General features: G+C 38.3%; 1 protein-coding gene across 8 annotated transcripts in view; it reads left to right on the forward strand.

The window, feature by feature from the left end:
• Positions 1–13,854, forward strand: part of LOC124619670 — a 170,083-nt gene that overhangs the window by 34,037 nt on the left and 122,192 nt on the right. For all 8 annotated transcript variants that reach the window (XR_006980108.1, XM_047146258.1, XM_047146241.1 and 5 more), the window contains 2 exons: positions 11,907–12,047; positions 12,143–12,445. Coding sequence is in view for 7 of the 8 variants with exons in the window: in XM_047146258.1 (XP_047002214.1) it covers positions 11,907–12,047; positions 12,143–12,445 (444 nt within the window). In the remaining variant the exon portion in view is untranslated. The remainder of the gene's footprint in view (positions 1–11,906; positions 12,048–12,142; positions 12,446–13,854) is intronic.

The following is a 13,854-nucleotide window of genomic DNA, read 5'->3' on the forward strand; positions in this document are numbered from 1 at the left end:
GTGCAGACTCTCTCTGTGTGGCAAAACAAGTACGAATCATCTTCTCTCCAAGAAGGACTGAGAATCACAGGAGAACTGGTGGTTCTGGTGATTGAGGAGAAAAGTGAAGATGAGTCATGGATCAGTGTTCAGCATATTGCAAACATTCTGAACATAGCAAAGTTAGTCATCCATAGGATTACATGCATGCTTTGGTAGTTAGTTAGGTAGCTAGTTAACTATTTGCATGTTTTGGAGATCGTAATTTTACCCTCTCACTGTGATAGCTAACAAGTCAGTTTTACTGCTATATTACATGTTCTCAGTAGAAAATGTGGCAGCATGCTGACCATTTAAACAATTTCTGTTTTTTTATACATGCATTCAGTGATTTATTCTTAACTATCTTCAGTGTCTGTGTCTCTCTCTGCCTCTCTTAAACACACACACACACACACACACATACGCGCGCACGCACGCACGCTCTCACTACACATTCAGAAATTCCACTGTGGAGTAGATGCAGTTGGCTAAGCAAATATGATTTCAGTTTGTGTTTGAAGTTAATTTTAATGGCCATTAAATTCTTCACATCACTCGGTAGGTGGTCAAAGATTTTTCTAGCTGAATATCTCGCTCCTCTGTGTGGCACACTAAGGCTGTGCGATGGATAGTGTAAATAATTTCTCCTTCTAGTATTATATTTAAGAATGTTAAGAAGTATTTTGTTAGAGAAAGTTCAAGGCCTATTCAAAAACGTTTCAATAGAAACAGTGACTATTGCACAGTAGGTGAAAAAAAAAGCATAGAGTATATATAGTTGCTAAATGAAATGAATCTGGCTGTCAGAAGGGCTGTGCATAAAGTACCCAATGACTACTTGTCAGAAGACCTCTCACCAATCCAAAAGAAATTTACAGTATATGCAAAGGCTGTCAGTGGCGCCATAGCATTGTCCAGATACTCATGGATGACATAGGAACTGAAATTGAGGCTAGCAAAGCAGAAATAGAAATGCTAAAAGCCGTCTTCAAATATTGCTTTACAAAGAAGGCTCCAAGAGTACTGGCCCAGTATAATTCTCACACCACTGCAAAGATGAGTGATATGAGATTCTATACAGAATTTGCAGATGAGCTGAATTAGCTGGCTTTTTGATGAAAATATTCCATACTGGCAATCCCATACATGCGGGAATTTGACATACATCCTGATTTCCTGCTCCCACTCTCACTCTACATCTCCCCATCTCTCTTCTCTTTGTTTATCTCCCCCTCCTCTCTCTGCACATCAAGCCCTGCCCCTCTCTATGTCTGTCTCCTCCTCCCCCCCCCCTCTCTCCCTCTCTCCCTCTCTCTCTCTCTCTCTCTCTCTCTCTCTCTCTCCACCTCCCCTCCCATCCTCTGTCCATCTCCTCCTTTCCCCTCGCCATGTTCATATTCTTCCCCCACCCCTCTCACTGATCTTCACCCATGTTTATTTTTATAGCCAACAAAACATTGATTAGGAATTGAAATGGCAAAAGTAAATCAGTTGGGATCATTAGTATAAATGTATGAGAGATCTCCTCTGCTGCTGGATAGTAGCTTCAGTGAGAATATTTTGCATAGTTTTAATGCGCAAATGAAAAGGATTAAAAATTTGTGGGTGATTCAGATTCTATGGTGATACTCTAATCACAGGCTGATAAGCCATAACTACAACTTACGTATTTTCCGTTAAAGTCTAGTGCGAGGAAGAGACAAAACAGCACATAGCTACGCATATAATTTTTGTTACAGTTATATACAGGGTGATTCAAAAAGAATACCACAACTTTAAAAATGTGTATTCAATGAAAGAAACATAATATAACCTTCTGTTGTACATCATTACAAAGAGTATTTAAAAAGGTTTTTTTTCACTCAAAAACAAGTTCAGAGATGTTCAATATGGCCCCCTCCAGACACACGAGCAATATCAACCCGATACTCCAACTCGTTCCACACTCTCTGTAGCATATCAGGCGTAACAGTTTGGATAGCTGCTGTTATTTCTCGTTTCAAATCATCAATGGTGGCTGGGAGAGGTGGCCGAAACACCATATCCTTAACATACCCCCATAAGAAAAAAATCGCAGGGGGTAAGATCAGGGCTTCTTGGAGGCCAGTGATGAAGTGCTCTGTCACGGGCTGCCTGGCGGCCGATCCATCGCCTCGGGTAGTTGACGTTCAGCTGCAGACAGTGCTTGAACCAATTTCAGACGATAAGGTTTCATAACTAACCTTTTTCGCAGGACTCTCCATACAGTTGATTGTGGAATTTGCAGCTCTCTGCTAGCTCTGCGAGTCGATTTTCCTGGGCTGCGAACAAATGCTTGCTGGATGCGTGCTACATTTTCATCACTCGTTCTCGGCCGTCCGGAACTTTTCCCTTTGCACAAACACCCATTCTCTGTAAACTGTTTATACCAACGTTTAATACACCACCTATCAGGAGGTTTAACACCATACTTCGTTCGAAATGCACGCTGAACAACTGCCGTCGATTCACTTCCGCCGTACTCAATAACACAAAAAGCTTTCTGTTGAGCGGTCGCCATCTTAGCATCAACTGACGCTGACGCCTAGTCAACAGCGCCTCAAGCGTACAAATGTACAACTAAATGAAACTTTATAGCTCCCTTAATTCACCGACAGATAGTGCTTAGCTCTGCCTTTTGTCGTTGCAGAGTTTTAAATTCCTAAAGTTGTGGTATTCTTTTTGAATCACCCTGTATAATGAGAAAGAATATATGCGAGAGAAACAATTTGTCTAATGGTTTAAATGCCCTGCTACTGTGGTAAAAACTGACTGTGAGAAAGAAAACAAAACCATACGTTTTGGCTACTCAGCATACTGTAGCATTTTCTTTCTTGCATTCAGTTTTAATAGAAAACCTATTCATGTTTAAAAAATATATACAGGCTATATCCATTTGAATGTTTATTAGAATATCATGTACAACTTTTCCACTTTTCAGATTAGTCTGAAAATATTCTAAGGGTGTTGCTGGGTAGATTGAGCTGAGACATAATTATTAAGAAAACAGTTTGATACGTTGCACCATTTCCGAGTTAATTAGCATTGAAATTAGCCAATCAGGCCATTGTGCATGCAAATTCAAGTGTCCCATCAGATGCAATTAGTGCCAATTGTTCTCATAATATTGATGATGGCTTGGGTTCAATCCTTACTACCACCCCTGTCCAATTGCAGTATCGCTCTCTTGTTCAGTTTTAGGAAGCCAGATATTTAGCAAAACTGTCTCTGCACGTATAATGATCTGACTGGCTAGCTTCAATACTAATTAACTCATATGTTCTGAAATTGTGTACATTCTGAGATGAATAAAACACATTTCACATTTCATAAACGACACAACATACCGAATTTTTTTCTTAACAATTACTTCTCAACAAAACCTACTGTGCAACACCCTTACAAGCTTTTCGTACTGTTCTGACCATTCTGTATCATAATCTAGGTTTTAAATATGTGTTTAGATACCACCATTAAAAAAACGTGTAGCCTATGTTTGTTCGAAGCTTTGCTACAGTATTGAGTAAAAATTTGAAGCAGGTAACTCGAGCACTTTTTAAGATTTTTGGTAACAATGGTAAACATTAATTTGTTTTTGTATAATAATGTAGATTTTTGAATATTTAGTTGTAAACCATATATATTTTAAAAGCTGTAGCTTATGTGTCTATTAAGGTTTATTAGAGTATTGCGTAAAAATTTGAAGTAAATTGGTCAAGAACTTTTCAAGATTTTTGGCAACAGCATTACCTATGTATATATGTACTTATATACTGTATATATTTTTAAAAATGCACCCTGTGTCTTTCCTAATGTTTACTCTAGCATCATGTAAAAATTTAAAATAACTTGGTCAGGTACTTTTTGAAATTTTTGGTAACAACTTTAAACAGCAAACAAATTGTCTTTATTTAATAGTACAGATATCCCTCAAACAAAATGTGCACCATATTTTCTCATAATAAAATTCAGTTGTCAGTTGCACAATTGGAATATTTTATTGCATGTAATCAGTTTTGACAGATTAATCTATCATCTTCAGAAGTATGCAAAATTTAGAAAAATACAAATCATTAGAAATTGGTTGTATATGTATGCAAAGTACAAGAATTGTATTACAAGATACTTACTCAGTGCTGGATGATAATGTAATAAAAAAAAATTTTATACCAGACCTTTTCAGAACTATAACCTAAAATTTATATTGAGACTTTATTGGCAGTTCCTTTTTATTTGATATGTAACTTGCTTTTTATATTCTTTAGTTATACTTTTTATGTGTTTTATATATGTTCCTTGCTGTTTGCACACAACTTGACTCTGTATATAAGTAATCAGTCTGTGGTTATAATTATTGCTTACACTATATACGTTTGTGATGTATCATGTCATTATGCTTCGCTGATGAAGATACTGACATCTGCTTCTCTGTGTTATACAAGTCAGTTTTGACTAACTTTTTGTAATACACTTTTTGTACATTGTATGTATGTATGGCAATGTTTCAAAGATTTGTATTTACCTAACTTTTGTATACTTATGAAGATGACAGATTAATCTGTCGAAACCGTTTAAGTGCAACAAAATATCCCAATTTTGCAGATTTTTATTTTGCTAAAAGTATATACCACAGTTGCTGAAAACATAATAGCCATAAATAAAATTGTAGAGTGTATCCACAGTTGAAAGAAAACACAGGCTGCATTTGTGTACAAGAAGGACAGCAGAAACGGGCCACAAAACCACCATTCAATGTCACTAACATTCACTTGTTACAGAATATAAGAACATAGTCTGAACTCAAACATAGTGGGGTATCTTGAATGACATCTTACATGCCAATAAGCATGTATTTCAGAAACATTGGTTTTGTGAAGCTCAGCTTACAGTTTTTTTTTCAAATCCTAAAAGTCATGGATCAAGGCAATCAGATAGAGGCAGTTTTTCTTGACTTCAAGAAGCATTTGATTCAGTGTCATACCAAAACTTATTAATGGAAGTACTATTGTATTGAGTATGTGAGTTAATGAGCATTTTGCTCTCCTTTAAGTATATGGCCGAAAGAGTCAGCCTTCAGGAATTGTGAAACGAACCCTCTCGTCGAGGATCGTGTGCCACAAAGGGTGCAGATTCACCATGTGATGGGGAAACTCACAGGTGTCTATTGCCTATTGAGGCCTAAACACTGTAGTGAGCGAGTGAGACAGATGAGAAAGTACGTCATAGGGAAACGCAGTAGAAGGCATTTGCAGCCAGGGAGATGTAGCAGTGCTAAATATGGTGGACCTAAGATCGGCCATAAAGGGAAACATTTATGGGAACTATTTAATTCAGTAGTAATGCAGGGAATGAAGTCACAGTAATTTCAATCTACCATCTTTCATAAATTTTCGTGGTGTTCCCAATAAAACTTGAATATTGATCATATCTATAATAGTTTAGGATTTACTGTAAAAATGAAATTCACAAGTTTTGTAACAAAGACCTGAATGCTAAAATCTGAATGCTTTAGTCGATCTTAATGATTTACATTTTGTATAGAAGTACATAATTAAAATGACAAATGTTGTAAATATCAACTGTGTAACTTCATTTATTTAAAAGATATAGTAAATTATCAGTATTTTCAGTTAATCATCAGATCATCATGTCCTTCACACAAAACACATTGAACAATGACAGCATGACACCTTATTGAACCATTAGGTTAAAATGTAAAATAATTTAGAATAAGCTGTAGCAATTTGTTATAAAGTTTAGTGCATAATAGTTACTTTTGTTCTTTATTTATTTATCTATCAGAAAGCACATTGTTGCAAGGCTACTGGCCATGACACTCAAAGTTAAGAAGGAAATTGTATTAGTTTTATGTAAAAGAATTTAACAATGGATATTATTGTTACTTGGATATTGCAATGGATATTATTGTTACTTCATTTAGAATGTGAAAGTGGTCAAGCTTTGAATATTTAAATAATTTAAAGTGTAAAATAACGTAGAATAAGCTGTAGCCAATCAGATGGACGGTTTCAGGAAAGGAAACTGCCCTAGTCAGTTGAGCGATATTCTGTGCGCGGGAAACGTGGCTGGGGACGGGCAGAGGGACAATTTGGCTGGAGACACCAAAGTGGACAGTTGGTCTTTAGGCAGCTAGGACGTGAAACGACTTAGAAAATTTTGCATTGTGTGGTAACGCGGGACTTAGTCTCTGAGTGGTGAGCAGCCGCGCACCTTGCGTGAACTCTTAATTTTTCCTGTAAATATTGAGGTGGAGTATTAGACTTGTGTTTCGTGATGAGATTGTGAATGGTCGAACTGTGTCAAATGGATATGTGCTTGAGTGTAACAGTAACTCTGAATACGACCACTTTTGCTATTAGTTTGCTTTCTGAATAGACATTATTCTAACCAAATTGCAACTGTGTGGCCTACATGATTTATGGGTCGTTAATTTAGCTCCCGATATTATTATTACTGATGTTATATGTTATATTAACCTTGTATGTTTATACAACTTTGCAGACTTGACATCAGCCAGACAATTTAACCAAAGGTCACAAGTGTCTAATTTAGGGCGTGTAATGCGACACATGCGGTTCAACCCTTAGGCGAGTTTGAGCCAAGACATTACGATGAAAGGGAACCGTCTCTGAGCCCAAACATCTTTGGGATGTTAGCTCGCAAGTATCAAACTAAAGTGTGACTGGATTGGGGATTTCTTTGTAAGGAGGATGTTATCTGCTACTTTCTATCAAGAGCCATTGACAAATGTAGAAGTAATTTCAGATTTGTTTTGGGAACATGCTGTTCATGTTGTGTGATAAAGTCTGGGCAGGCAGTATTAATAGTAACTTCAGGCTTTTTGCAGATGAGGCTCATTCATAATGAAGTTTTTTTTCTGAAAAAAGCTGCAGAAATATTTGGTCAGATCTTAATACGACTTCGATGTAGTGCAAAGATTGGCAACTTGCTTTAAATGTACAGAAATGTAAAATTTTAGTCTTCATAAATTGCAATGACCCATGGACCTTGCTGTTGGTGGGGAGGCTTGCATGCCTCAGCGATACAGATAACCGTACCATAGGTGCAACCACAACGGAGGGGTATCTGTTGAGAGGCCAGACAAACATGTGGTTTCTGAAGAGGAGCAGCAGCCCTTTCAGTCAGGGGCAACGGTCTGGATGATTGACTGATCTGGCCTTAAAACACTAACCAAAACGGCCTTTCTGTGCATGTACTATGAACAGCTGAAAGCATGCAGCTCTACTGTATGGTTAAATGATAATGGTATCCTCTTGGGTAAAATATTCCGGAGGTAAAATAGTCCCCCATTGGGATCTCTGGGCGGGGACTGCTCAGGAGGACGTTGTTATCAGGAGAAAGAAAACTCGTGTTCTAGGGATTAGAGCATGGAATGTCAGATCCCTTAATCGGGCAGGTAGGTTAGAAAATTAAAAAAGGGAAATAGGAGGTTAAAGTTAGATAGAGTGTGAATTAGTGAAGTTCGGTGGCAGGAGGAACAAGACTTCTAGTTAGGTGAATACAGAGTTATAAATACAAAATCAAATAGGGGTAATGCAGGAGTAGGTTTAATAATGAATAAAGAAATTGGAATGCCGGTAAGCTACTACAAACAGCATAGTGAACACATTATTGTGGCCAAGATAGATACGAATCCCACACCTACCACAGTAGTACAAGTTTATGTGCCAACTAGCTCCACAGATGACAAAGAGATTGATGAAATGTGTGATGAGATAAAAGAAATTATTCAGATAGTGAACAGAGATGAAAATTTAATAGTCATGAGTGACTGGAATTCGGTGGTAGGCAAAGGAAGAGAAGGAAACGTAGTAGGTGAATATGGAATGGGGGTAAGGATTGAAAGAGTAAGAAGCATGGTAGAATTTTGCACAGAGCACAACTTAATCATAGCTAACACTTGGTTCAGGAATCATGAAAGAAGGTTGTATACATGGAAGAAGCCTAGAGATACTGGAAGGTACCAGATTGATTATATAATGGTAACACAGAGATTTAGGATCCAGGTTTTAAATTGTAAGACATTCCCAGGGGCAGATGTGGACTCTGACCACAATCTATTGGTTATGAACTGTAGATTAAAACTGAAGAAACTGCAAAAAGATGGGAATTTATGGAGATGGGACCTGGATAAACTGACAGAACCAGAGGTTGTAGAGAGTTTCAGGGAGAGCATTAGGGAACGATTGACAAGAAGGGGGGAAAGAAATACAGTAGAAGAATGGGTAGCTTTGAGAGATGAAGTAGTGAGGGCAGCAGAGTATCAAGTAGGTAAAAAGATGAGGGTTAATAGAAATCCTTGGGTAACAGAGGAGATATTGAATTTAATTGATGAAAGGAGAAAATACAAAAATGCAGTAAATGAAGCAGGCAAAAAGGAATACAAACGTCTCAAAAATGATATTGACAGGAAGTGCAAATGGCTAAGCAGGGATGGCTAAAGGACAAATGTAAGGATGTAGAGGCATATCACACTAGGGGTAAGATAGATATTGCCCACAGGAAAATTAGAGAGACCTTTGGAGAAAAGAGAACCACTTGCATGAATATCAAGAGCTCTGATGGAAAGCCAGTTCTAAGCAAAGGAGGGAAAGCAGAAAGGTGGAAGGAGTACATAGAGGGTCTATACAAGGGTGATGTTCTTGAGGACAATATTATGGAAATGGAAGAGGATGTAGATGAAGATGAAATGGGAGATATGATACTGCATGAAGAGTTTGACAGAGCACTGGAAGACCTAAGTTGAAACAAGGCCCCGGGAGTTGACAACATTCCATTAGAACTACTGAAAGCCTTGGGAGAGCCAGTCATGACAAAACTGTACCATGTGGTGAGCAAGATGTATGAGATAGGCGAAATACCCTCAGACTTCAAGAAGAATATAATAATTCCAATCCCAAAGAAAGCAGGTGTTGACAGATGTGAAAATTACCGAACTATCAGTTTAATAAGCCACGGCTGCAAAATACTAACACGAATTCTTTACAGACGAATGGAAAAACTGGTAGAAGCCGACCTCGGGGAAGATCAGTTTGGATTCCGCAGAAATGTTGGAACACGGGAGGCAGTACTGACCCTACGACTTATCTTAAAAAATAGATTAAGGAAAGGCAAACCTACGTTTCTAGCATTTGTAGACTTAGAGAAAGCTTTTGACAATGTTGACTGAAATACTCTCTTTCAAATTCTGAAGGTGGCAGGGGTAAAATACAGGGAGCGAAAGGCTATTTACAATTTGTACAGAAACCAGATGGCAGTTATAAGAGTCGAGGGACATGAATGGGAAGCAATGGTTGGGATGGGAGAGAGACAGGGTTGTAGTCTCTCCCCGATGTTATTCAATCTGTATATTGATCAAGCAGTGAAGGAAACAAAAGAAAAATTCAGAGTAGGTATTAAAATCCATGGAGAAGAAATAAAAACTTTGAGGTTCGCCGATGACATTGTAATTCTGTCAGAGACAGCAAAGGACTTGGAAGGGCAGTTGAATGGAATGGACAGTGTCTTGAAAGGAGGATATAAGATGAACATCAACAAAAGCATAATGAGGATAATGGAATGTAGTCAAATTAAATCAGGTGATGCTGAGGGAATTAGATTAGGAAACGAGACGCTTAAAGCAGTAAAGGAGTTTTGCTATTTGGGGAGCAAAATAACTGTTGATGGTCGAAGTAGAGAGGATATAAAATGTAGACTGGCAATGGCAAGGAAAGCGTTTCTGAAGAAGAGAAATTTGTTAACATTGAGCATAGATTTAAGTGTCAGGAAGTCGTTTCTGAAAGTATTTGTATGGAGTGTAGCCATGTATGGAAGTGAAACATGGACGATAAATAGTTTACACAAGAAGGGAATAGAAGCTTTTGAAATGTGGTGGTACAGTTGAATGCTGAATATTTGATGGGTAGACCACATAACTAATGAGGAGGTATTGAATATAATTGGGGAGAAGAGAAATTTGTGGCACAAATTGACTGATAGAAGGGATCGGTTGGTAGGACATATTCTGAGGCATCAAGGGATCACCAATTTAGTATTGGAGGGCAACGTGGAGGGTAAAAATTGTAGAGGGAGACCAAGACATGAATACACTAAGCAGATTCAGAAGGATGTAGGTTGCAGTAGTTACTGGGAGATGGAAAAGCTTGCACAGGATAGAGTAGCATGGAGAGCTGCATCAAACCAGTCTCTGGACTCAAGACTACAGCAACATCAAATTGCAAAGTGTAGTACCTCTTGACCACAATGTTGGTATTGTCATACCTGGAATTGGTCAACTAATAGAAACCCGTGGGTTAACAATTTATAGGAATATGAAATGGAATGACTACACATACTCAGTCATATAAGGACACTGGACTCGCATTTGATAGGGCGACAGCTCAAACCTGCAACCCGCCACCCTGTTTTATGTTATCCACGATTTCCCTAAATCACTTCAGGCAAATACTGGGATGGTTCCTTCAAAATGGTATGGCCGATTTCCTTCCTCATCATTCCGTAAGCTGAGTTTGTGCTCCTTCTCTGATAATCTTGTTGTCGATGGGACATTAGACATTAATCTCTACCTTCACTTCCTCCACCTCGTAAGGAAGGCAGGTGGTAGAATTTGTCTTATTGGTAGGATACTGGGAAAATACAATCAGTCTAGATAGAACCCTACCTACAAAACACCTGTGCTGTCCATCCTGGGATACTGCTCACATGCTTGGGACCCATACCAAATATAACTTTAGGAGATGTTCAACATATATACAAAGAAGGGCAGTGTGAATGTAATCAGTTTGTTCAACCCATGGAAGAGAGCCACTGAGATGCTGAAAAATTTGAACTTGCAGATGCTTGAAAATAGACACTATCTGTCCCATTAAAGCCTACTTGCAAGGGTTTGCAGAAGCAATATTAAGTGAGGAATAAACTACTACGCCATACATACCACACCTGTAAGAACTGTGAAGACATACCCTAATTAGACTGCACATAGAGAAATTTCAGCAATCTATGTTTCCACACTCCATATGTGAATGGAAACAGAAGAAACTTTTATATCTGATACATTTGCTTGTGTCATATTCTATTTCAATGTGTAACCATGGGAAGGACCTTCCGCCATGCCCTTCACGATGGTTTTCAAAGTATAGATATAGATTTAAATGTCTCAGGATTCAGTGGAACAGGCTGTTAAGTTACTGTAACACATGAGAAAAGTATTCTTGGCTGGTGTTGGCAGTCGTGTGTGCGTTAGGTGTGCTTGCTTGTGTCTGTGAATGTTGTGTGTTCTCTCTTTTACTTCAGACAGGAATATCAACAATGTAGAAAAAGACAGATTGCTATGTGCCGTAAAGAAGACATGTTAAGTTTCATACAGGCACAATTAAAGGAGAGTTACATACAGCTTTTGGCTGCAGCCTTCATCGGTCAAAAAGACACACACACAATGTTCATACACACAGTCAGGCACACCTCATGCACACATGACTGCCAACTCCAGCATTCGGGCTAGTGTTTGCTGTCATGTGTGCGTTAGGTGTGCTTGCTTGTGTCTGTGAATGTTGTGTGTTCTCTCTTTTAATGATGAAGGCTGTGGACAAAAGCTATACATTAATCTCTCTTAATTGTGCCTGTCTGCAACTTGATGTATCTTCTTTATGGTAAGTAGCAATCTGGCTTTTCTTGCATTGTTGATATTCTTTTAATATTAAATTTCTAAGTTAGTTACTTTTATTTCATTATTTTACTCTTTTTTTTTTTTTTTTTTTTTTTTTTTTTTTTTTTTTTTTTTTTTTTTTTTTTTTTTCCCCCAAACTAAATATTGTTTCACTTTGCAGGCAGTTTTGAACCACATCCCAACTTCAGTATTAATGTGCATACCAAAGAAACTAAGGGAATTTTTGAAATTAATTATTGAACTTACTGAAATTTCCTCAAAATCAGGCGTGATATCTTGTGGAAGTGAAGACTCTGGTGATGTAAGTTTAAAACAGTCACCTTATAAGTTAATTTTTTTGTTACATGAATAAGTATTACCACATTAAATGAGGCCATAATTTTATGTTGCATTCAGGAGATTGCAAAATATTGCAGAGATTTATTGATGCTTATACCTGACTCAAGTGAAAGTTTAAGCATGCAGAATGAAACTGATAACAGAATATATGATAAAAAAACATTTAGGAACTGTGGAAAATTTCCTTTGGTGAGCAGATTCTCTATGTACAATGAAAACTCAGCCATGAAAAGAAAGTCCACAGTAATGAGATCTGTTTCAAGTACAAAGAAATCAGAAGCTTCAGGAAGGGAAAGCAAAACTTCATTGGAAAGTAATCAGAGCAGTCACAAGAACAGCCATTTATCTCGATTTAATGAGGTAAGTTAAAAACAACTATAAGTGACTGTATTGTGAAGTAATAAAGAGCAGTGTGATGCATGAGCTTGTGCAGTGTAGATGAACAATATGATCTGGTAGCTTTGTAAATCGTAATGACAACAGTACATCTGTTAGAAGACAGGAAGCTATTGTAATAGAAATCATGAAATAAATATCTGTAATTAAAGAAGAATACATTGTGACACAGGTCTTTGTCCAAAATCAGTTTAATTATTTGTGAGTTTCCATTTATAATGTTTTTCCCTGCTGTACTAATTAGACGTAATTTGAAAGTATTGGGAATACCAAATCAATTTTCTAGTTGTGAACTCATTGTATATAATTTACAGACCAGCAAATGCTACATACATTTATAGTGTTACTTTCACTTTGAAACATCTATGTTGTATTGCACCATATATCAGCCTATAGTTTTTATGAGAACAGAGTAAAAAATGCTAATTTGATTGTACACAATTTATCACTACATACCCTATCTGATCAAAAGTATCCAGACAACACTGTGTAATGCAGAATTGACCACTGGATGCCACAAGAGGTTCTGCCAGTAGAAAAGGACATGTGAAGTATAGTGTTGTCAGTAGAGAAACAGTAACAGCAGAATGGGTCAGTAAGGAGAGCTCAGTGACTTCAAACATGGTGTAAGATATGTAGTGTAATCTTCATACTTGTAACATACCACTGGAGAGCACTTTTATTTATATTGATTATGTAAGAAGTAAAGCGGATGTGAGGAGGTAGTTTATCTGTCCAGATGGCGAGGAGAGCTGTGTCAGACAGTAGATCGTCGCTGACCAGGGCCCGTAGCCATCTCCAAAGTTGTGAAGGTTTGTTGTTGCCTAGTTGCTCGATGTGGAGCACTTGCCGTATTGCTGTCTCAGTTGAGTGCGCAAGCCAACATAGAACTGTCTTTTTGGTTAGATGTACCGGGTAGCTGAGTCCGGGGCGTCGACCAGGTCAGCAATCAAGTCGTCCTGGTCGTGCAGGTGGGTGATAAGGCACAGAAATCTGGTTGATTCATCGAGTTTGAAATGGTTGAACACTTCGTCCACAATTTTGAACCAGGTTGTTGTCCTGTTGGGATTGAACGGCGGCAGCATCGGTAAGCATTGTAGAACGTTCGGAAGAACAGCGTGAGTTGAATTTGTTGGGGCATGCTGCAGTATTCCAGGAGAGTGTGTCTCCAGGGTATGTGGCGACGACGGCTGGTTGGGTGGCAGCGTGAAGGTGACGTGTTGTGGTAGAGCGCATTCCGTCGCGACGCGGAAGGCTGACGCGTGTGAGGCACCGAGATGTGCTGAGAATGGGAGCAGAAGCTCGACTGGAGCCGGCGTGGGGGTGACAGGTGAGAAAAAGGTCAGTTTCAAAATGCTGCCAGTCCGCAGAAA

Source organism: Schistocerca americana, chromosome 1 (assembly GCF_021461395.2).
Source record: "Schistocerca americana isolate TAMUIC-IGC-003095 chromosome 1, iqSchAmer2.1, whole genome shotgun sequence".
Taxonomy (NCBI): domain Eukaryota; kingdom Metazoa; phylum Arthropoda; class Insecta; order Orthoptera; family Acrididae; genus Schistocerca; species Schistocerca americana.